This window comes from Hylobates moloch, unplaced genomic scaffold (assembly GCF_009828535.3).
Source record: "Hylobates moloch isolate HMO894 unplaced genomic scaffold, HMol_V3 SCAFFOLD_5, whole genome shotgun sequence".
NCBI classification, from domain to species: Eukaryota; Metazoa; Chordata; class Mammalia; order Primates; family Hylobatidae; genus Hylobates; species Hylobates moloch.
Window position 1 is genome coordinate 94,817,548 of NW_026652280.1, and position 25,283 is coordinate 94,842,830.

The 25,283-nt window shown below is 40.1% G+C and overlaps 1 protein-coding gene across 2 annotated transcripts in view; it reads left to right on the forward strand.

Annotated features, from left to right (window-relative positions):
- The first annotated feature begins 235 nt into the window (after positions 1-235).
- CD84 (CD84 molecule) overlaps positions 236-25,283 on the forward strand; it is a 30,756-nt gene continuing 5,708 nt past the window's right edge. Inside the window, exons 1-5 of one of the 2 annotated variants that reach the window (XM_058439119.1) lie at positions 236-348; positions 14,013-14,354; positions 23,092-23,343; positions 23,743-23,862; positions 24,503-24,535. In XM_058439119.1, the coding sequence (XP_058295102.1) occupies positions 303-348; positions 14,013-14,354; positions 23,092-23,343; positions 23,743-23,862; positions 24,503-24,535 (793 nt within the window). In that variant the 5' untranslated portion in view covers positions 236-302. The remainder of the gene's footprint in view (positions 349-14,012; positions 14,355-23,091; positions 23,344-23,742; positions 23,863-24,502; positions 24,536-25,283) is intronic. The other variant, XM_032153975.2, reaches the window with a different exon arrangement.

A 25,283-nucleotide genomic window follows, 5' to 3' on the forward strand; every position in this document is an offset into this window, starting at 1 on the left:
GTATAAGCACCATGAAAGGAGGGTGATCAATTGCTTTCTTGCTCTATATATTGCCAGCACCCAGAAGAGTGACTAGCACATAGTAGGCACACAATAAATATTTGTTGAATAAATAATTAATGCTAGGCCCTTTAAATTGGAAAAAACTAGCACAGTAATAAAAAGACCAATGTTAACTAAATCAGTTAACTTGCACTTCCTTTCTTAAATGTGGTTATAAAAAGGAGGAAGAAAACTCAAGTGAAACTGACTCTGCTAGAACAGTGCCGTGCTTTTCCACAGAAGGTTAGACCCTGAGAGAGATGGCTCAGCACCACCTATGGATCTTGCTCCTTTGCCTGCAAACCTGTGAGTTCTGACCCTTTCTGATCCCCTCCTAGATTTCCATAAAGTTTTAAAAATTGCCCTTAAGGAAGACATTGAACTGTCTTTTTGATCTGTGTTTAACAGAACACCCTGGGTCTCAGTATCTACTGTACTCAACAGGATCCAACTGGCTGGGGAGAGACTTAAAATTCAAACCTAAGTGTTTAGGTTCAGCTTTAAAGTTTATATTTCTGAGTTATATTTCTGAGATCTGGAGATCTCAGTTTCCAAAGGTCTGAGGCAAATCCTTCTCAGAGGAATCAGCACTTGGTAAACCCACCCACAAAGCCTGGCAAAAGAAAGATCTTCTAAAAGCTTGAATGACTTACAAGCAATTTCTTCTTGGCATTCAACTGTGATGGCGTTTGAGAGAGAAAAATGTCTTTCCTAATTATAGTTGATTGCTCTATCAGGTTAGAGTGATGGATGACTCATCGTTATCATTGTTGAGCTTCATCTCTATAAACTCCCTTTATTTTCAAAACACAGAGCTATTACTCTGCTTTTATCCTCAAGAAACTCTAAAATAAATGAGGAAGAGATTACTATTCCGTTTTTTACAAATAGTCTCAAAAAAGAGTTGGAGAACTTGAATTAAAAAACCCTATTTTCTTTACTTATGGCATAACAGTAAACTAAAAGAACAACATGAATATTGATTGTTATTGGTACAAAGAAAATTGTAACATTAACACAGATCTGAGAGTGCTGTGTCATTGTACATATTATCTCCTTAAATACAAACAATTGCTCTAACAGAAATTTACTATGTTTGGAACTTCTAAATCTACTTCTAGTATCTCTTGCCAGTTCTGAAAATGCACTAGCAAAATTCTGGCATAAGTTAGAACCCTGGGAACCTAGTACTTTTGGATTTTCTGTAAAGGTAGAATCAATGCACTGTGATCTCTCTGGTTCCCTTGGCCATTTCAAGCTATGGCTCCTTTAATTTGAACTTCATGGAGATTGTAACCACTAGTCAGACCAAATTTTTGGAGCCTCTGCTGGTCGCTCTAGAATGGCAGACAGAAAATGCAAGTAGATGAGGAATGGTACTAGGGATGTCCCTAATCTTCCAGAGAGAGACCAGACAAGGTAGCATTTGATACCACTTAATTTGCAAAACATTCTACAATGTGTATGCCTACATTCTTATGTTATCCATAGGAAAACCATTGAGATGAGCAAGATAGATGTTATTAATCCCATTATGCAAGAAAAATAATCAACTAAGATTTAGGGGTTTAAAAATTCACCTGAAATTTCACTACCTAAATTGGTAGAGCTGGAAATAGACATTGGTTTTTCTAATCCCAAGGTTAATCCCAATCCCATTGATTCTTCTTTCTGCTCCACCTGACCTCTTCACTCATTGCTTTCAAATTTTTGATGCTCTTCAAAAGGTTAACACCTGCTAAGATAAAAGGTAGATCTAGGAGACACTTCTTTCATCTACTGAAACTGAAATAAAGTTGTCAAATCAGCTAGTAGTGAATTATTTATGAGTTTTGTGACCTAGAGGAAGTTACATTCCTCCTCTGACTCTTGTTTCAGCTTCAAAATGGGGAGGGTATTAATACAGTAGAATTGTTTTGAGAATCAAAATGATGATAATGCATGTCCAACACTTGGCATAGTACCTGAATATAGTAAGTGTTCAACAGATATTAGCTAATGCTACTATTTTTCACACTTGCTTTTCATGCAGTTTTAGGAAGAGCCATGGCTTTACCACACAGAGATCCTGGGCAGGACTCCTCTGTCAGGGAATTGTCCAAGGAACATAAACAGAAGAAAAGGTGGTGGGAGTTTGAGCTTAGGTGTTGGTTGTCGGTGTTCTGGAAAAGGAAACTAGGAGTGAGATATTTATCTCATCAAGGATCCATGAAAGGGGAATGGGAGCTTGTTTTTATAAAAGTAAAGCCAGGAGTACTTTTTACATACTGTCCACCTTTACTGAAATATCTGTTTGCCTCTTAAGGATTATTCTGCAAACCTTTTCTGAGCACAAAAATATACCGTGAATTCCTCCTGCTGCTGTTCCTGGTAGAGGTAGTCCCTTACATTCAGTATGGGGCTTAGGAGTCTACACTTTATTCATTTCCCTGGGATTCAGAGCAGTTGAAGAGGCTGAGAAGCAGTGGAGAGATGCAGGGAGAAATCCCCATTTCCCCTGAGAAATCACCGACATAAGGAAAGTCTGAGTGTGCAAACTTATGACTGTTCCATGTTGGAAAAGTTTTCTCTGAGTCAAAATTCACAGTCTTATGCTCTGATGCCAAATTTCTGATCATGACTTTGGAAACACCATGACTCTGACTGTCTCTCCACGTACCGTAGGAGACACTCCCACTCTGGGGGTAGGAGATGAAGGAATCCACCAGTTTTAATCCTTGCCCATCCCCTCTACATATTCTGTCTCATACTCTTAATTCTTCCTTTTCTCTGCCCCATTCTTACTTCTATTTCTTCAACTCCCTGCCTTGTCTCCCATCAATAATAGTAATAAATAACCATTTATGGAGCAATCACTGCATATGCAGCATTACTCTAAGTAGTCTACCGTTATTATTTTGTTTAATCCTTACAACGCACTATGAGATAGGTATGGTTTATGTGCACATATACAGATGAAAGCATTGATACACAGAGAGTCAAAGGTCACTTAACCAAAAAGTGAAAGAAGTAGAATTTAAGCTTCAGAGTCCTTAGACTTCACCTCTGAGTCATGCTGCCTCCACCCGCTTTGATGCCGAAGTGGAGTAAATTACTCTCCCCACTGTTAATGTTTGGGAATATGTCAGTAAAGAGTGATGATTTATTTATTTCTGTCAAGACAGGGTTATTCGGATAGAAGCTGTGCCTTTCTCTATACCCACCCACAGAGGAGGAAGGAGCTGTTGGCAGGTCCTTGCCAATAATGGAAGTTTAGGCAGGGAAGTGAGGTAGAATACCCAAGCAAATAACCATCTCCAGACGTATTTCAAATACCATTCACTTTAATATTATTCAAATGTGATTTGAATTAGTTTCTTTAAACAAATAAAAGTCCAATATCAGCATGATGTTGATGTCCTGTTGGATGTTGAACATGGTCATGGGCATTTCAGCAGTTGAGACTTAAAATTCCAAGAAATGAGTGGGCCCACTGTGGGTAACTGGACCCCAACCATCATCCTGGGTCTCAGAGACAGGAAGCATATCCGTGGAAGTATGCTGACGAAACAACCTGCCACTGATCTGAAGTCCTTGCATCGAGGGGTCTTCAAGATAAGGACAAGGCCTCTGTATTAGAATGAGATTTAAGCAGATGACTACTATAGACATTCAGAAAAGGGCTCAAAAGCAGAAATCCAGTTATAGAAATGGGAATATATTATATATGGGTAAAACTGGTTATCAAAAACCCAGCTTCCAAACAGAGGGTGGGAAGCTGTTCCCCCTGTGATAACTCAGGCCTTCATGGAAGGCAGTGGAGGCCTACCTTGTCAGCTCCAACTGCTGAAGCAGTCCTGGAGATCAATACAGAGGCCAACAAGGCAGCCGGAGCACCTTCACAACAGGAGCCTGATGGTCAGTGCCAAGCCATTCAGGCTACTGAAGTATTCCTAAATCAAACCTTTCTTGTCTTGGACCTTAGGAGAGGGATGGACCTGTAAGTTTGGAGATCACTGGGCTCATCTATGTGAAACTTGGAAAGAGGTATGAGCAATCAGCTGGGGGCTGATATAGGTGGAACTGACTAGGTACTCATGTTTCCTTTGTTATACTCAATGTTCAAGTACATGCTAATAGAGGGCAGCAATGTCAAAACAGATGGATGGCCATGATCTCATGTCTGTTTTGAGATTGTGTGTGTGTGCGTGTGTGCGTGTGTATGTGTGTGTGTGTGTTTTGAAGGAACTGATTCAAGTAAACCTAAATCCCAATAAAGGTGATATAAAGTAAAACTCCCGGGGGAAAACAATGTACTATTGCATGGGGGTGGTAGGTTCCTTTTTCTTAAAACCTCATGATCAAGGACTTTCCATCGCTTTGGAGAATGACACAAAATTTCTGGCAGCCCAGCCCTATGCTTCCTCTTTCCCTCTATGTCCCTTCACTCAATGTAAGCAGTTACAATGGACTCTCTTTTGGGTACCACATGCTAAAGCTACCTCTGGTCACTCTCCCAGACCAACAATACTCAGTGATGTTCCACCCCCACTTTTTGACTCTAGGAGGCAGTGGGTGGAGAACCGGAGGGGAAGTTTAGCTAGTGCCACAAAAAAAGAACAAGAAATGTTTGTCTGGAGGATCCTAAGAAAGTAAGGGGTTGGAGGTGTCTGTTAAGCAACAGTACAGTCTTCCCCATTTCCACTCTTATTAATAGCTACTTGCTGACTTTAACATCTCCCCAATACCCCAACTCTAATTTTTCCCTTCATAGTTGTCTGAGGTGTTATTTTAGTCTCTTTGAGGATGTTTATTTGTTTTACATAGCAAACACATATAGTGCCTAGTATATGCCAGGCACTATTCTAAGAGGTCTACAAATATCAACTCATTTAACCCTCATAATACTTTTAAGAGGTCAAATATTGTGCTACTATTACCTTCACTAATGTGCTAATATTACCTTCATTTTAAAGCTGAGGAAACCGAGGCACAGACAGGTTACTGACTTTCCCTGGAGTTTATGGCCAGTCCCCGACAGAGCCAGGATTCTAGCCCAGGCAGGCTAGGTCTCAGTGACTAACTCATGGTGCCACACAGGTGACTCCACAAGGCAAGGCTCTCCTTGGGACCACTAGACTCTTCTCCATTAGTACACACACTTGAGAGCACCCTCGTGTCATTTAATCCTCATAATTCCTCAAAGTGGCAGGACAGCTCTGTTTTATTTCTTTTACCAACTAGAACCCTCAGACTTAGCAAGTAAGTGACATTCATGGTCATTTAACTAGTCAAGACTCTTGACTCAAACATGTTTCCTAATCCCTGATTCAGGACACTTTTACTAACTGTGCTGTGGGTCCCCATTCTGTGGATCTAAAAAATTTTCTTCACAAACAGTATAGAATATAGAAAGAAATTGCAGTTAGCCATCTGCTTCTTGTTAATAATCAGTTCAAATACTTGACCTTTCACATCAAGACCCAGAGATCAGTAAAGAGTCCTCTCTTGTCTTCACTCTTTCTCTTGCTGAGATTTTCTGCCTTGTTTTTCTATTGTTGGAAAAGATTGAGTCAGTTGCAAAAAAAAAAATTCTTTGTGTTTTTTTTTGTTTGTTTTTGCTTTTGTTTTGAGACAGAGTCTTGCCCTGTCACCCAGGCTGGAGGGCAGTAGCACAATCGTGGTTCATGGCAGCCTTGACTTCCCAGGCTCAAGTGATCCTCCTGTCTCAGCCTCCCAAGTAGCTGAGACTACAGGCATGCATTACCATGCCTGACTGATTTTTTTTTTCTTTTCATAGAGATGGGATCTCATTGTGTTTCCCAGGCTGGTGTTCATTTTTTCAACAAACATTTAATAATCATCCACTAGTTATTGGAGAAACAGTAGTGATTGAAATAGACAAAGACTCACATTCTTGATAATTCCATTATAGTAGCAGTGTATTGAGGGGATAGGTTGGGAGACAATCAATAAATATGCACAGGCAATGCTTTAGTGGTGATAACTGCAATGAAGAGAAGGATAGCAAGGTAAGGCAAGAGAGAAGGATGGGGTAGGGATTGCTATTTTAGGCACAGTGAGCAGGAAAGCTCTTTCTAATGAGATGATGTTGGGAAAGAAACCTGAACAAAGTGGGGGGCTGCTGAAAAGAGTGTGGTAGGAAAAGAGGAGAACAACAGGTGCAAAAGCTCTAAGGCAAAGTGCCCTTGGCCTGTTTACAGAACAGAGGGAGCTGATGTGGTTGGAGTAGGGGAGAAGAAGGGGCAGAGCAGGCAAAGCCTAGTAGTGATGGTAAAGGTTATGAAAGGAGAATAGAGAGCTCTCCAAGCTCCAGGGGTACACTGTGTTCATTTTTAATAGAATCTAAGGAGAATTATGGGGTTTTAGGTCTAAATGACCTCTCCATTTTCACCCATATTTGACTTTGGATTCCACCCAAAACTTCAGTAAGTTTTGCTTGCCCAGCCTTGAAGAATTTTCCTCTCACCAGTTAAAAGACTCATGCCCCAACAATCTTTATATTTCATATGGGTTTCTGATTCTTTTCTATTTGTTTTTTGTTTTTTCAAATATTCTTCTTTTTCTCACAATCCCTATTGTCTTCTTCTAGTTAGTGGCTTTGAGCTGCCTAACCATGAAATGTACATTTGTAAAATCCATCCATACCCCTAAGATCTTCCAGGGAAACAGGGTTATCATCTTAGACACAGAAAGGTGTATTGCATTGGGAAGGGTGCCCCAGCCCAATCCAGGAGGGGAAGGCAACCTACAGTGAGCAACCAGTCCTCAGTGCTCTCTTTCAACACTGGCCATCCTGCCCCCATGGGTCCTGGGCTCCCTCTTTGCCATAGCTACCTAAGAGTCACAGTGAACAGGTTTTTCCATCTAAGCCTCCACCCCAGGGTTTCAGCCTTTTCTTGCCTTTGCTTCTCCTCTGGAGGTATGGCTTTTCTCCTACCTTTCCCATTTGTGTTCTGGCATAAGAAGGTCACGAAGTCACACACTTTGGAAAAGGTTGTAAATGTGGGTTACCACTTCTTCAGTGGGCTTTCAAGGGTACTTAGCAAACACTTGATCCCCTTCATCAATCTCTTGTTGACTCTCTATGGTGTTCCTTGTAGTAACATTCCCCCCCCCAATTTTTACATTCACCAAAATAATAGCAACTATCATTTATATGTGCTAGGCATTGTGCTAAGCGCTTTATCTTCACAATTGCATTTAATAATTATCCACACTTTACAGATGAGGCACCTGAGGAACAGTAAATTTCAATAATTTTCTCAAGATAACACAGCTAGGTTCAAATATTCCTAGATTCAAAATCTGCACCTTTAGTCTGTATACCTCCTAGCTGGTCCCACTCTTGCCTCCTCACTGTTGCCAGATAGTCTCCCCTCCTGCATTACTGAAGAGATGAAGGCCACCAAGAATGATTGTCTTCCATTTTATCCTATCTATTCCAAAATGTCCACTGTGTATTAAGCACCTTCTATGTGTCCTCAAAACAATTCTATAAGGCAGGCATTATTATAGCCCACCTTGTAGTCAAGTAAGATCAGGGCCTCAGCAAATGTCAGGAATTGAACCTGAGCACAAGCCCACCTGGCTCAAATCTATGCTCACTCTACTTCACCAAGCAGCCTCTTCCTATCACCATCTTTAATAATATCTCAAAATACCTTTGCTCTTTCACTCATCCTTTCCTTTCCCCTTTCCACTTCAGGTGAGGGTGTAACCCTCCTTAAACCTATAGCTTCCACTGCCTGCCCTTTCCTTTCCATCTTTCGTTCCATGACAAGCATTTGTAGCCTGTGTATCTTGTGCTGTGCTGCGTGCCAGAGGTTTAAGGCAAGTCCCCTGGACTCAGTCATTCACAGTGTCCAGAACACAGACACGCAGATTGATGACCACCACACAATGTGGCAAGTGCTATGAGAGGGAAACCTGGAGTTCCAGAGAGGCCGTGAGCAGGAGCATCTAACCTAGACCAGGCCCACTGGGGACATCTCTCTCTGCTCACCCTCCCTAGCACCTCCCCCCCAACCCCTAGTCTCCTCTATTTTAAAACAAAAATAAATTAGTTTTACCTGACCCTCTAGCTACTGTCCTATCTCATCACCCTTCTTTCACTGTCAAGTTTTTCCTCCATGCTTTACCACCTACTCCATCAGTCCCCTAGACTCTGGCCTTCCATCGAGTTGTCTTACTTGTACTACATTCTCAAAGGCCATCAATAACCTCGTAACGGGCAAACCCAGGGCCATTTTCAGTCTTTATCCCACTGAACACTGATTCATTAGGCATCAGTGGCAATCTCCTCCTTGAGACTCTTTCTCCTCTCTGTGATATGGTCCACTATTGGTGCCTCTCTTGCACTCTTACCACTTGGTCTATTCTGTTTCTTTTGATGGTGTCTCTTCTATAAATGTGAGCACCCTCACAAGGCTCAGTCATGGACTTCAGGCTTACTCTTCCTGAATGACCCTCCTCTCCTTCACCCACGCCATTTCTGTGGATGATCTCTAAACCCGTTGGATTTCAGTGTTACAGTAAGTACCAGAGACACTAAAATAAGAATGGCTTAAACAAGAAAGAAGTTTATTTTTGGCCCATGTAAAAAAGTGCGGAGTTGGCAGTTCACAGTCGGTAGAATAGTTCACAAGGTCATTGGGGTTCTGACTTCTATCTTCCTGCTCCACCATCCTCAGAACTCGGCTTCCTCCTCTTGACTCAGAATGTCTGTCTAAGATCCAGCTGTCATGACCTTCTGGCCTTGCAAAAGCAAGGAAGAGATGAAAACAGCAAATTTCCCCCTTTTCATGTATTTATTTATTTATTGGTTTTTTTCTGAGACAGGGTCTCACTCTGTCACCCAGGCTGGAGTGCAGTGGTGTGGTCTTGGCTTACTGCAACCTTGACCTCCTTGGGCTCAGGTGATCCTCTCACCTCAGCCTCCTGGGCAGCTGGGACTACAGGTGTGCATCATCATGCCCAGGTATATTTTGTACTTTTTTGTAGAGACAGGGTTTTGCCATGTTACCCAGGCTGGTCTCGCACTGCTGGGCTCAAGTGATCCACCTGCCTCAGCCTCCTAAAGTGTTGGGATTACAGATGTGAGCCACCGCGCCAGGCTACTCACTCTTCTTAAAGACATAGAAGTCATATACAACACTTCCATTTTTATTCTGTTGGGCTGAACTTAGTCATATGACCAACGTTAGCTAGAAGAAAGCAGGACAATATAGTCTCTACTCTGGATGGCTCTATGCCCTGCTAAAAATTAGTAATTCTATTATTAAGAATGAAGGAGGGAACAAATACTGGAAAACAGCTGGCAGATTCTGCCACAGTGCCCCAAATAATACTTCAAGTCCATTCTCTCTCCTTATCTTCCATCCTTCCAACAGGTTACTTACATGGTCCACCATCATCTGAAGTTTAATATTTCTAAGACTAAACTTTCTTCCCCCTTTGACTTCTTTCCATCATAAACTTTATGAGTTTTTCAATGACATAAAGTAGAAACTCAAAATATATTGATGAACAATTGAATTCTAGCAGATGCCTCTTTATTTCTTGCCTTTTTTGTGTTATCATCAAATCCAGCCCTTCCTTTCCATTCCCATTATCGTCCCCTGGTTCATGCCCAGAAGACTACAGTATTCCCTAAATGGTCTCTCTGATGCGGCCTCTCCTTCCTGTTTTCCTCCCCACACATCATTACTACATTACAATGACTAAAACATTATTTTAATCTTCACCCTCAAAAACCTTAATAGTTCCCCTCTGCCTCTGATGGAGACCTCAAACTCAAGGCTGTCTCAGATCTAAACCTAATTTGTATCTCCAGCTGTACCTCTCTCCACTCTTGATATGCAAATCTATATTCATCCAATTAACATCACAGGTTCTGCTTCTAAACTTTTATTCAGGATCTGAGGACTTGAGACACTCTTCCTTTCCCTTTCCATCAAGTAGAATTCTATTCACCCTTCAAAATCCTCCTCAAATTCTACTTTCTTTGAGATGTTTTTTCTAACCACTATAGCTCAGCGATCCCTCCCTTCTTAGAATTCCTACCGTAATCACTGTTTCTACCATTCACTTGAATTTATTATTCACTATCTCATATTGCAAAGGAGAATTGTGTGTGTGTGTGTGTGTGTGTGTGTGTGTGTGTGTGTGTGTGTGTATCTTATTTCCCTAACCGGGTATCAAATTCCCCCCAAAAGGCAGAGAAACCACCTTTGCCATAGACTAGCATAGTGCATTTCATGGTTATCTCTGAAAATTAGATTTTACAAAGCTCACTTCCAGTGATAACATAATGTTAGAGTCCCTTTAGCACCTAGAAAAATAAATATTGGGATTGATTGATATGGACATTCTTTCTTTTAAATCATAAAGTCTTTAAAGAGCAGAATAAAGTCTATTCAGGGTACCTGAAACTGTCCCTCCAGGCTTTACTTGAATTAGCCCTTAAAAATGGCTTTTGATATATGCCCCAGTATGGCCTTGGCATCACCAAGACCACCATGAGGATGGCCTAGGGCAGGCCCAAAGGGCATGTACCAATTGTTAAAGTGATGATAAAGAACATATGATGAATGTTAAGATATCATTATCAACTCCAGAAATAACTAACATTTACTTTGCCTTAGTGATCAGCAAAGCATTTCTACTCATATTACATCATTTGCTGCTCACCAAATAGGACAAAGATCATAATTATTATTTTCATTCTATGGATGAAGAAACTGAGACTCAGAAAGGTTTTGTGACCTGTAATCCCAACATTTTGGGAGGCTGAGGCGGGCAGATCATTTGAGGTCAGGAGTTCGAGACTAGCCTGGCTAACATGGTGAAACACCATCTCTACTAAAAATACAAAAACTAGCTGGCCATGATGGCATGCACCTGTAATCCCAGCTACTCGGGTGGCTGAGGCAGGAGAACTGCCTGAACCCAGGAGGCGGAGGTTGCAGTGAGCCAAGATCACTCCACTGCACTCCAGCCTGGGTGACAGTAAGAGAGTGAGACTTTGTCTCAAAAAAATAAATAAATAAAAAAGAAAGGTTTTGTGACCTTGTTAAGATTGTCCAGCTCATAAGTAGAAGTACTTGCACCTACGCCTTCTGCCTCCCTATCTTTCCACCACATGCAATGGTTTTGCAGCTGCTTCTCTCAGAGCACAGTTGGAGTGTTTGAAGGTGACAGAATCTTCATCTTAAACATATGCAACCCCTTTGCCTTTTCCAGCAAGCAAAGTATTCTTGCCAACACCACCAGCAGCACAATAACAGCTTCCCCCAGCTTTGCCTACCCACCACCCCCACTGCCTGATTGCTCTTTGATACCCCACCATCACTTCCTGAATGACTTGCTGCAGGAGACGAGACATACTTTTAAAACTGGCCACACACAAACCACTGTGGCTGCTCAACGGCACTAATATTAAGAAGGTCTCAGCCTTAAAAATCTACCTACGTACTTCCTGGGGTTTAGTGAGAGAACCTAGCAAAATTACGAGTCTGTGGAATCTATGTTCTGTCTATCTCCTCACACCTAATCTCAATCCACAGAGTGGTGTGGCAATTAAGCACTAGGACCTGACTTCAAAAAAGACTTGGGACATGGGAGATCTGAGACCAGGACTGGCTAGATGATTTGTGAGGCCCAGTGCAAAATGAAAATGGAGGGCCCCTTGTTTAAATAGTATGTAGAATTTAAAGTTGGCAACGCAGCATTAAGTCCAGTTCAAGGTCCTTTTGAGCTCAGGGTTCTGTGCAACTGCATAGATCACATGCCCATGCCTGGACCATCCAGGAATTCAGGCTGGGACACTCCAAACACCCCTCTCCTAGAACTCGTCAGCCCAGAAAAACAGTTTATCTGGGAAGAATTAATGTTCTTGAATTTTGGCAAACTGTGGCTCTTACCACCAAAGGCAGCATTAGCCTCTTTCTGACCAGCCACCCCAATGGCTTATTTCTATTGCTTTTACCATTTAGCACTCATTGTGTTGTATTATCTTTCACTTGTGTCCACATCTGTCTTATTTTCTGGGCCGTGAGCTCCTCAGGGCTGCAACGATGTACGGTTTATCCCTGTGTCCCTTACACAGCATCTGACACATAATTAGCACTTAATAAATGTTTGCAGATAAGGGTTCCCAATTTCCCCCCTCCTACTCCCACCCCACATACTCCCCACCCTGTTATATCTTCTGTACTTGTCCACCCCCCACCTAAATCCTCAGGCCTTGTCCTGGATACTGCTCCTAAGGGAAAGTCTCTGTTGGTCAGAAAGGAAAGAGGTTTACATCAGCTGTCCCTGGGGCTCTTTCAGTGGTTGCTGAGCTGAAGAGCAAGGGTAGCCATAGTGAGATAACACCATCAGGTTAAGAAATCCCTTTGTTTTTGTGCCACTTTAAAGTGATGTGTATACTTTATGATCCTTATTCTTCCATATACCAAGCCTTGGATAAACTTTAGGGTCAGCCTGAACCCACTTATGTGGAAAACTGATGTCGTGATCATCAGAGTCTACATGCAACCAGTACACACCAGAATCGCCCAACTAGTTTGTTCATGGCTAACACCCTTTCTGATTGGTCAGGTCCCATGTCATATTGGTTATTAAATACTTTGGATATCATCCATGTTTGCCCCAAACAGTGTTTCTCACTAAAGAGCCCTCATTGAGAATTATAGGATAATGAAGAAGAGGAGGAGAAAAAGCAGAAAAATAATGTCTTGAAATTACATTGTCTCTCATTTTACAAACTATATATTAAATCAGTTTATCTTCAAAAGTGATAGAGGAGAGAAAAGGGAGGAGAAAATAAGCTTTTCATCTTCCCATGTTACATTTTAAAAGTATTCATCCTTAAGCTTTCACTAGGAAATGTTCCCTGGATTCCCAGAACAGATCAAGTCCCCTTGCTGGTCTCTCTCAAATCACCATAATGCTTACATATTTTGTGCCTATCCATTTGTTTCTATGGTTATGTGATCAACATTGGTATCTTCCTCTGACTGTAAGTCTCAAAGAGCAAGAATTATATCTGTTTCTTCTCGCCGTTGTATCCCCAGCTCCTTGTATCTTGTTTAAAAGAGTAGATGTCCAACAAACACTTATATTATAAATTAAATTAATAAATACCCACCATAGTATCTGGAGCAAAACTGATCCTGAATAAATACACGCAACCATTCACAAATGTATGAATGAATAAACGAAACTTGCTTACTTCAGAAGTTGTTCCGAGAGAGTCTAGGAAACACATGAGTAAATTCTATCAATTAATTCTACAAATATTTATTAAGCCCCTTCTCTGTGTTAGGCACTCTTCTAGAGACTAGGAATATGGAATTAAACAGAAAAATACCCCTAAAAATCACCAACTTAGGGAATATTTTCTCCAGAGACTCCAAAGCACTCTCTGCTTGTATCTTCCAAGAAAAGAGACAAAACTGTTCCTTGCTTTTTGCAGAGATCACAGGAAAATAAAAAGCAATGACCCAAGGGTCCATCAGCCAAGGTATTCCAGGTTCTTGTTCCAGCTCTTCCACCACTTGGCAATATGATCTTGGGAAAGAAGTGCACCTAATGTCTTAGACTGCATGGAGGCTTATGGCCTTCACCTCTCAAATGTCTTCTAGCTTTCAGTGTCTATAAGTCTAGGTAAAAATATTTTTAACAAAATGGATCTCTAGTGAGAAACTTAGTTTTTGAATGAGAATGCTTTAGAAAATTTAATTGTCGTAACATATTAAATACACCTAGAGTAGAATGCAAAAAAAAAAAAAAAAAAAAAAAAGGCATCCTCAAGAAACTGGGTGAACTGCATTTGTGGCAGCTCCTCAGGGAGCTCCAAGGCCAGAAAGATTAGGAACTGAAAAAGCTGCAACAGTCAGATGGCTACAAGGAACTGAAAAAGCTGCAACAGTCAGATGGCTACAGTTTTCTTTTTATGTTCTCAGGGCCAGAAGCAGCTGGAAAAGACTCAGAAATCCTCACAGTGAATGGGATTCTGGGAGAGTCAGTTACTTTCCCTGTAAATATCCAAGAACCACGGCAAGTTAAAGTCATTGCTTGGACTTCTAAAACATCTGTTGCTTATGTAAAACCGGGAGACTCAGAAACAGCACCCATAGTTACTGTGACCCACAGAAATTATTATGAACGGATACATGCCTTAGGTCCGAACTACAATCTGGTCATTAGCGATCTGAGGATGGAAGACGCAGGAGACTACAAAGCAGACATAAATACACAGACTGATCCCTACACCACCACCAAGCTCTACAACCTGCAAGTCTATCGTAAGTCATGGGAAGACGGAGGGCTTGTGTTTTATTTTTACTTTGCAAATTTGCTATCTGAAACACATCTACATTTCTGATAATTGGGTCCCCTAAATCTTTTTATATCTATAAATACTTATATATTAATACATCAATACTTATAAGAGGATGTAGTCTTATTTCAGTCCTAACTTTGCTAGTTTTTAGCTATGTAATCTTCCATCAGTAGTTAGTTCCCTGGGCCTTGGTTTTCTTTTTTATATAATGTCAATGATCATACTACTCACTTCCCAGGGTTTTCATGAGGATCAAATGAGATAGTGTATGCAAAGTGCTTTAAAAAAACTTTTTATTTTGAGATCATGATAGATGCAAAGAAGGTACAAATAAATATACAGGGAGGTTCTGTGTACCCTTCACCCTGTGTTAACACCTTGCAGAACTATAGCACAATATCAAAAACAGGAAATTGACATTAGCACAATCTATAGAGCTTATTTAGGTTTCACCAAGTATGCATGCATTCATTTATGTGTGAGTATGTGTGTAGCTCTGTACAATTTAATCACATGGGTAGTTTTGTGTAACCACTACCATAATCAAGATTAACCATCACAAGATTCCCTCATACTCTCCCTTTATAGCCACATCTCCATCTTTCCCTTACCCAGTCCCTGAAAAACAACTAGCTTGTTCATATCTACAACTATGTCATTTCACACATGTTATGTAGATGGAATCATGAAGGAGGTATCTTTTTGAGGTTGGGTATTTTTCACTTAGCGTAATGTCACTGAGTGTAATGTCACTGAGATTCATCCAAACTCTTGTGTGTACTAATAGTTTATACCTTTTTATTGCTAGATAGTATTCCATGGTATGGATGCACTAGGTTGTTTAACCATTCACCTCTTGAGGAACATTTTAGTTCTTTCCAGTTTGGGGCTATTACAAATAAAGCTGCTGTGAATGTATGTGTACACATTTCTGCATGAAATATGTTTTTATTTCTCTGGGATAAATGCTCAAGAATGTAATTTTATGATAAGTCCATTTACAGCTTTAAAAGAAACTGACAAACTATTTTTGACTTCCCATTCTCACCAGGAATGTATGAGTGATCCAGTTTCTCTATATCCTCACTAGCATTTGGTGTTATTATTTTTCATTTTGGCCATTCTGATGGGTGTGCAGTGATAACTCAATTTAGTTTTAATTTGAATTTCTAGTAGTTAATGCAAAGTGCTTTTGAAAGGTAAAATATTATAACTATTTGTTATCATCATTATAATTGCCACAATTCACTGGGAGATGTGCGTGCTTTGTTTTGCAAGCTATCCCAAGTGTGGTCTGTAGACTGGCAGTATCAGCATCAACTGGAAGCTTTTTGAAAATGCGAATGCTCAGGTCCTGCCCCTGACCTTTGTGAATGAATGAAGTCCAGGAATTTGTGTTTAATGTTATCTCTGGATTATTCCCACCTGTGCCAAAGTTTGAGAAAGCACAGACCTGGCGCTGCCCTGTTCAGTATGGTAGACTCTAGACACATACAGCTCTTGAGCATCTGAAATGTGGTGAGTCCAAATTGAGATGTGCTGTAAGTGTAAAATTCATACCAGATCTTGAAATCTTAGCACCAAAAAAATATATAAAATATCTCAATAATTTTCTTTTTTTTCTTCAATTTTTATTTTAAGTTCAGGGGTACATGTGCAGGATGTCAAAGTTTGTTACATAGGTAAATGTGTGCCATGGTGGTTTGCTGCACAGACCATCCCATCATCTAGGTATTAAGACCAACATCCATTAGCTAACCTTCCTGATCCTCTCTCTCCCCCAACCCCTCTCCAACAGGCCCCAGTGTGTGTTGTTCCCCTCCACGTGTCCATGTGTTCTCATCATTCATCTCATCATTCATTTCCCACTTATAAGTGAGAACACGTGGTGTTTGGTTTTCTGTTCCTGCATTAGTTTGCTGAGGGTAATGGCTTCCAACTCCATCCATGTCCCTGAAAAGGACATGATCTTGTTCCTTTTTATGGCTGCATAGTATTCCATGGTGTATATGTACCACATTTTCTTTATCCAATCTATCATTGATGGGCATTTGGGTTGATTCCATGTCTTAGCTATTGTGAACAGTGCTGCAATGAACATACATGTGCAAGTATCTTTATAATAGAATGATTTATATTCTTTGGGGTATATACCTAATAATGCATTTGCTGGAACAAATGGTATTTCTGCCTTTAGGTTTCTGAGGAATGGCCACACTGTCTTCCACAATGGTTGAACTAATTTACACTCCCACCAACACTGTAAAAGCATTTCTTTTTCTCTGCAACCTTGCCACATCTGTTGTTTCTTGACTTTATTAATAATTGCCATTCTGACGGGCAGGAGATGGTATCTTATTGTGGTTTTGATTTGCATTTTTCTAATGATCAGTGATATTGAGCTTTTCTTCACATGTTTGTTGGCTGCATGAATGTCTTCTTTTGAGAAGTGTCTGTTCATGGTTTTTGCTCACTTTTTAACGGGGTTGTGTGTTTTTTTTTCCTGTTTGTTTTTTCCTTAAACATTTGTTTAAGTTCCTTGTGGACTCTGGATATTAGACTTTTGTCAGATGGATAGATTGGAAAAATTTTCTCCCATTCTGTAGGTTGTTTGTTCACTCTGATGATAGTTTCTTTTGCTGTGCAGAAGCTCTTTAGTTTAATCGGATCCCATTTGTCAATTTTTGCTTTTGTTGCAATTGCTTTTGACATTTTCATCATGAAATCTTTGCCCATGCCTATGTCCTGAATGGTATTGCCCAGATTTTCTTACAGGGTTTTATATTTTGGGGCTTTACATTTAAGTCTTTAATTCACCTTGAATTAATTTTTGTTTAAGGTATAAGGAAGTGGTCCAGTTTCAATTTTCTGCATGTGGCTAGCCAGTTCTCCCTGCACCATTTTTAAATAGGGAATCCTTTTCCCATTGCTTTTGTCAGGTTTGTCAAAAATCTGATAATTGCAGGTGTGTGGTCTTATTTTTGAGTTCTTTATTCCGTTCCATTGGTCTATGTGTCTGTTTTTGTACCAATACCATGCTGTTTTGGTTATCTTGGCCTTGTAGTATAGTTTGAAGTTGGGTAGTGCGATGCCTCCAGTTTTGTTCTTTTTGTTTAGGACTCTCTTGGCTATTCAGGCTCTTTTTCCATTCCATATGAATTTTAAAGTAGTTTTTTCTAATTCCATGAAGAATGTCAATAGTAGTCTAATGGGAATAGCATTGAATCTATAAATTACTTTGGGCAGTATGGCCATTTTCACGATATTGATTCTTCCTGTCCATGAGCATGGAATGTTTTTCCACTTATTTGTGTCCTCTCTGATTTCTTTGAGCAGTGGTTTGTAGTTCCCCTTGAAGAGGTCCTTCACTTTCCTTGTTAGCTGTATTTCTAGGCATATTAATCTTTTTGTAGCAATTGTGAATGGGAGTTCATTCATGATTTGGCTCTCTGCTTGCCTGTTGTTGGTGTATAGGAATGTTAGTGATCTTTGCCCATTGATTTTGTATCCTTGAGGATTGCTGAAGTTGTTTATCAGCTTAAGAAGCTATTGGCCTGAGATGATGGGGTTTTCTAGATATAGGATCATGTCATCTGCAAATGGAGACAGTTTGACTTCCTCTTTCCCTATTCGAATACCCTTTATTTCTTTCTCTTGCCTGATTGCTCTTGCCAGAACTTCCAATACTATGTTGAATAGGAGTGATGAAAGATGGCATTCTTGTCTTGTGCAGGTTTTCACAGGGAATGCTTCCTGCTTTTGCCCATTCAGTATGATATTGGCATGCGTTTGTCATATGTGGCTCTTATTATTTTGAGGTATGTTCTTTCAATACCTAAGTTATGGAGAGTGTTTAACATGAAGGGATGTTGAATTTTATTGAAGGCCCGTTCTGCCTTGGTTGAGATAATCTGTGGGTTTTGTCTTCAGTACTATTTATGTGATGAATCACACTTACTGATTTGGATATGTTGAACCAACCTTGCATCCTGGGGATGAAGCCAGCTTGATCGTGGTGGATAAGCTTTATGATGTGCTGCTGGTTTTGGTTTGCCAGCATTTTACTGAGGATTTTTGCATCAATGTTCATTAAGGATATTGGCCTGAAGTTTCCTTTTTTGGTTTTATCTCTACTAGATTTTGGTATCAGGATGATGATGGCCTCAGAATGAGTTAAGGAGGAGTCCCTCCTTTTCAAATTTTTGGAATAATTTTAGTAGAAATGATGCCAGCTCTTCTTTGTACCTCTGGTAGAACTCAGCTGTGAATCTGTCTGATCCTGGATTTTATTTTGTTTTGTTTTTGGTTGTTAGGCTATTTATTACTGCCTCAATTTCAGAACTTGTCATTGGTCTGTTCAAAAATTCAACTTCTGAGGCCGGGCGCGGTGGCTCAAGCCTGTAATCCCAGCACTTTGGGAGGCCAAGCGGGTGGATCACAAGGTCAGGAGATCGAGACCATCCTGGCTAACACGGTGAAACCCCGTCTCTACTAAAAATACAAAAAATCAGCCAGGCGTGGTGGCGGGCGCCTGTAGTCCCAGCTACGTGGGAGGCTGAGGCAGGAGAATGGTGTGAACCCCAGGGGGCGGAGCCTGCAGTGAGCCAAGATCGCGCCACTGCACTCCAGCCTGGGTGAAAGAGCGAGACTCCGTCTCAAAAAAAAAAAAAAAAAAAAAAAAAAAAATTCAACTTCTTCCTGGCTCAGTCTTGGGAGTGTGTATGTGTCCAGGAATTTATCCATTTCTTCTATATTTTCTAGTTTATGTGCATAGAGATATTTATAGTATTCTCTGATGGTTGTTTCTATTGCTTTGGGGTCAGTGGTGATACCCCTTTATCATTTTTTATTGTGTTTATTTGATTCTTCTCTCTTTTCTTCTTTATTAGTCTAGCTAGCAGTCTTTTTTTAAATTTTTTCAAAAAGCCAACTTCTGGATTTGTTGATCTTTTGAAGGGTTTTTGTGTCTCTGTCTCCTTCAGTTCAGACCTGATCTTTGTTATTTCTCATCTTCTGCTAGCTTTGGAGTTTGTTTGTTTTTGGTTCTATAGTTCTTTTAGTTGTGATGTTAGGTTGTTAACTTGAGATCTTTCTAGCTTTTTGATGTGAGCATTTAGTGCTGTAAGTTTCCCTCTTAACACTCCTTTAGCCTGCCTTGCAGAGATTCTGGTACATTGTCTCTTTGTTCTCATTAGTTTCAAAGAACTTGATTTCTACCTTAATTTCATCGTTTACCCAAGAGTCATTCAGGAACAGATTGTTCAATTTCTATGTAGTTGTGTGGTTATGAGTGAATTTCTTAATTTGGAGCTCAAATAATCCATGTTGTGACAGATGCAATTCAGGTATATAGGTCACCCACTAAAATGCAAGTTCCATAAAGGCAGGGACTTTGTATATTGTTTATCACTGTATTCCCAGCACCAACATCATGAGGTACATAGTGGATGCTCCAGAAGTATTTGTTGAAAAAGAATGAATGAATAGTATTATTCCCAGGTTTCACAGTGCTTAGCAATTGTGAATGTTCAATTAATATAAGATGATTGAATCAGATTCTATACAGATGGACAGCATAGTGGAAAGAACACTAATGTTGGGATTATGCATAGTTTGCCAACTGTATGATCTTGGGCAAGTTGTTTAACCTCTCTGGCCCAAAGTTTCCTCACTTATAGAATGTAGATTGTAATCGATGGTATTAAATGAGATAATGGTAGTTGAGCTCCTAGTATAGTGCCTGCCTTAAAGTAAATGCTCAATAACTAGTAATCACTAATTTTTTAATCCTTATCCCTTAAAAAAATCTCATTATGAAGGACTTCCTAGATGAAGAAGACTCTGAGCTAGGCTTGAATAATGTAGTCAAAGAACCATACCCAAATGTCAACCTTTTAGAAAATATTTAACTCATTCAAGAACTTTAGCTGAGAAAATAAAGATGGCATTCAATTTTAAGATATTTATTTTTATCCCTTTATATGTTTAATTTTGCCTACCCAATCTTCAGAAAGTCTTCTACCACCTGCAATTAGGACACAGTACAGTAATATCTGAGAGAAAGCTGTACTGTATATACAATAAAATCTGTACCTCATGGGTAGTTAGCTGGAAAAATAAAGAGAAGGAAACTAACATTTATTGAACACTATTTATGTGCTTGGCATTCTACTATCTATTTTAAAAATATATAGATTATACATATTTAAGCACTGTGTGCACAAAAAGAGCAAAAGATAATACAATGAGATGTAACTCTCTCTTCTCAGAGGCAGTGGCTGTAGCCAGCTTATTCTGTGTCTTCCATAGATAATTAATGGGCATACCAGCATAGACAGACAGATAGATGATAGATAAGTAAATAGGTAATTAGAATAATCTTTATCTTCCAAATCTCATTTAATCCTCACAACAATCGTATTTAGGGAAAAATTTTTATCCTCATGTTATAAATAAGGGAGCTGAAGCTCCATGAATCTGTATACCTTCTCCATTATTCCATAGCTAGAGACCAGTAGAGCCTGGATTCTGAACCAGGTCTCCAGTGGCTTCCACACTCTTGGCTTGAGAGGATGAAGATCTGTCAGCCATGACTCTGACTTTCTCTTCCCGGCATCATTGTGCAGGTAACACCTCTGTTCCTGCTGAGAAAAGTGAGATGGGGTCCTCTTCTTCACCACTGTCCCCTACCTCAACACCTACCCCAAAAAAACTTTCTAAAAATTGGTAAACACCAAGCACTCCCTAGGCATTTTTGTAAATCAAATTTCTAAAGAAACACACACGCACACACACAAAATTTGGTTCACTTTCTACTAATTGATATTGTATCAATCACTATTATAGTTAATCCAGGTCTGTAGCCCAAACTTGTTTTGGGTTTATTCCAAGTCATCACTAATTCTAATATGGAATAGATTCCTCTAAAAGATTGTTAGGACCAGAATTTCTGGCTAGCTTGGAATCAAACATTTTTACAGCTTCTTACTGTTCATGTTGTGTTCCTTCACAAGCACAAGATAATGGTTCTTATATCTTGTGTCTACACTTCTGAATTTATTGCCTTTCTAGACTCCACATTAATTAGAAAGTTGTGCACCAGTTGCTTCTGACTCCTCTATTCCCTTCCTCACATAGCTACAGTGGAAGAAACAAACCCCACCACAGCAACTTTGCTGAGAGGGCGCTGAACTTATTAACTCCAAATGTGGTCATTTTCTTATTCCTGGTAAAAGAAAAGACCTTAACGCTTCTCCATGCCAGCTCCAGTCCTAGCTATCACTTGAATTGAAATACTACTGTTCTTTAGTAACCCTTTACTAGCCTTCAACTTTTATAGTTTACTTTTTGATTGCTTAAGTAGAGACATTTTTAATGAACTTTTAAAGAAATCATAGCTTTCCACCATGGATAGTTTAAAAAAAAATAAAGAAAATATACATACACCAGAAAACAGAATGAAAAAAAATTTTAAAGATTATTTCAGCTGGGTGCGGTGGCTCATACCTGTCATCCTAGCACTTTGGGAGGCCAAGGCAGGTGGATCACAAGGTCACGGTGAAACCCCATCTCTACTAAAAATACAAAAACAAAATCAGCCAGGCGTGGTGGCAGGCACCTGTAGTCCCAGCTACTCCTCAGGAGGCTGAGGCAGGAGAATGGCTTGAACCCAGGAGGCGGAGCTTGCAGTGAGCCGAGATCATGCCACTGCACTCCAGCCTGGGTGACAGAGCAAGACTCCGTCTCAAAAAAAAAAAAAAATTATTTCTTGTACTTGTGTACTGATAAATGTTCAGTTAGCTCTTAATTGGGTGTGTGTATTCATATATATATAATTTATGTTTAGTACAAGTTTTATTGACTTGAAGGATGTGTAGCACACAGTTTCACTAATGATAATAAAATATATAATAGTCTTTATTGTAAATTCTATATAGAATTTATTTTGCTGAGAGGGCACTAGAGGATACATTCCAATTATTCTCGCAGAATGCTTTCATTGATTTTTGCTAAGCATTTATATCCCTAATCAGCTTAAAGTTGTAATTGATGTATGAGTATAGTTCCAACACGAACATTGGTTGATATTTTCATTTCAGTTAAATAATAAGAAAAAAGTGATTCAACAAAGACATATATAATGGAGCTTCATTTGTTTATCAGTGACACGAGCGACTTCTTTGCTGAATTGGATAATGGTTTCCAAACACCAGAAGAATACTTCCTATTCTTTGTGCTATTCACAATGTAATGGCTACAGATATTATACAATTTTAAGTTTAATCTGCATTCCTCCATTGCTATCTTAAGTCTAGAGCAACAATCATCAAAACAGCAAATCAAGTCCTAGCTTATAGCAATTGCAAATTTCTGTGGGGTAAATACTCCTACCATGGCTGATTTTAAGACATGCAGAGTTGGAAAGACAGATACTCTGTTAACAAAGGACAGATACAATAGACGTAGATAACCTCAAGAGCATAGACAGTAGGAAAATGTAAAAAAAAAAAAAAGGATTAGAAAGTGATGAGTTTTGAGTATGTATTACCTTTATTTTTAACATAATTTATTTAATTAAGTTTTTATAATTTAATTTTTAATGATGGCTTGCAAATTTCTGAGAATTTAACAATTGGCTCCCACAAACCAGTACAAGCCAGCTCCAGCTCACCATTGCCTCATGTGTTTGCCCCTCATAGGTCGGCTGGGGAAACCAAAAATTACACAGAGTTTAATGGCATCTGTGAACAGCACCTGTAATGTCACACTGACATGCTCTGTAGAGAAAGAAGAAAAGAATGTGACATACAATTGGAGTCCCCTGGGAGAAGAGGGTAATGTCCTTCAAATCTTCCAGACTCCTGAGGACCAAGAGCTGACTTACATGTGTACAGCCCAGAACCCTGTCAGCAACAATTCTGACTCCATCTCTGCCCGGCAGCTCTGTGCAGGTAACCAGCTCTGCCCATCTCTCCTGGTGAGTCTCAGAGATCACTCTGAGGAGCTGCAAGGTCTGAATGTGGGCCACATTCTCTAGGGAGATGTGCTTCCTTTATCTTTGGCCTGGTCACTGAGGGCATCACCTCCCAGAAGCCTACTGGGAAAGAGGCCAAATCCTTCTTCTGAGAGATACTAGACATTTCTGGGTGTTCTATGGCAGCCCCTGATCAACTCTCTGATTCAATTTCTCATCCTGGCTTTTAATAGCAGAAAGTTTAGTTTCCCTAGGAGCTTTGGCACTCCTTTGGAGGGCACCCAATTTTCATAATGCCCCTGACTGTGGGCAAACCTGCCCAGCCTCTTGGGCCTATTTCCTGAGAATCAAGACTCACTGCATCTTCTATTTTCAGACATCGCAATGGGCTTCCGTACTCACCACACCGGGTTGCTGAGCGTGCTGGCTATGTTCTTTCTGCTTGTTCTCATTCTGTCTTCAGTGTTTTTGTTCCATTTGTTCAAGAGAAGACAAGGTAGGATTTTCCCAGAAGGTAAAATGTAGAAACTCGCCTTCTCTCCTCCTGGAATTGAAGCCATTTATCCAAGGTTTGGCCGAAAGGTCCATTGTTCCAGAGAATCTGCCTTCTTCCAATCTCCACCCCACCACCTCCCAGAATGATGGCTCTGAGGATGGTATGACATTACCCTGAATGGTCTTCAGAATCCATTCCTGAGATCACCAGTATCTGGTGGGCCCAGAACATGGGTTTGAGCTTAGTACCTACATGAACAAGCTGTGCTTCATTGTACAAGTGTGTTCACCTCTCCAGCTCAGGGCCCTCACATGTGAAATGTTTGGACTAGAGGATCTCCAGGGTCACTTCCAATTTCATTGTATTTTGATAATGACTATTGGAGAGTCATTGAGAAACATATACTAATCCTGTACTCCATGGTTGTCACTAGGTCCCTCTGAATCCCTCTGGATCATTCTGTAGTTGTGCCATTCTCAATTCAGAAAACCTGATCTTAGACCCTGAAGGAATCATTATACCCTCCTATTCACCCAAATCCCATGTCTGCCCAAGAACTTCCTTTTCCCATCAATCACAATAAAAAATATGGAACTTCTGCTTCCATGTTCCTGACTCTCCTTTGGGTCTGATTCCTCAGGTTCCTGCTTAAACACCTTCACTAAGAACCCTTGTAAGTTCTCAGCCACAAAGTTCCTTGAATAATAATTGGGAGGGATGGGGAGTTCACAACAGAATGGTTGAGACTAAGCACGTGATTTGCAGTCAGTCTGGGGGTGAAAGTCCCAGCCTGACCATTTATCAGCTACCAGTTATTTTATCATTGTAAGCTTTCATTTTCTTAGTTGTAAAATATTCACAGTAATAAGGTGTGCTGCATATACGTATTAAGTAGATTAAATGGAATTAGAAATACAAAATACTTGGCCCAATTCCCAGTACCTAGTAAATACTTGATAAATGTTAACTAGTATACTGATAACTGATGGGCCTGGGGCATGGTAAGGAGGGGGCATTCTAGGGGGAAGGGGATTTGTGACATGTGCCATACTCAAATGGCCTCACAATGGGGAGAAGGCACAGCCTGCTTGAGCCACAGGTGATCTGCAAGGTCCCTCAAAGAGATATCGTCTTCAATCCCTCACTGCCTCTTGGGAAGAGAAAAGGGCTATTCTTTGCATCTATAAATGAGACAAGAGAGAGCACTCAGTTTGTCTCATACTCACCAAATACATGATAGGACTAAACTCTGAATGTTGGAGCCCTGTAATACTGCTCAGCTCAGACCTGTTATTTGCAGGTATGTTGGTGCCCTGTATTATGAAGGCCCAAAATTCTGGCCATCTTTTTGCACCTTGACTCTAAAATGTTCTGTGTTAGTACCAAAGCAAAGGAGTACACTGAAGTGAATGTCTCTTCTA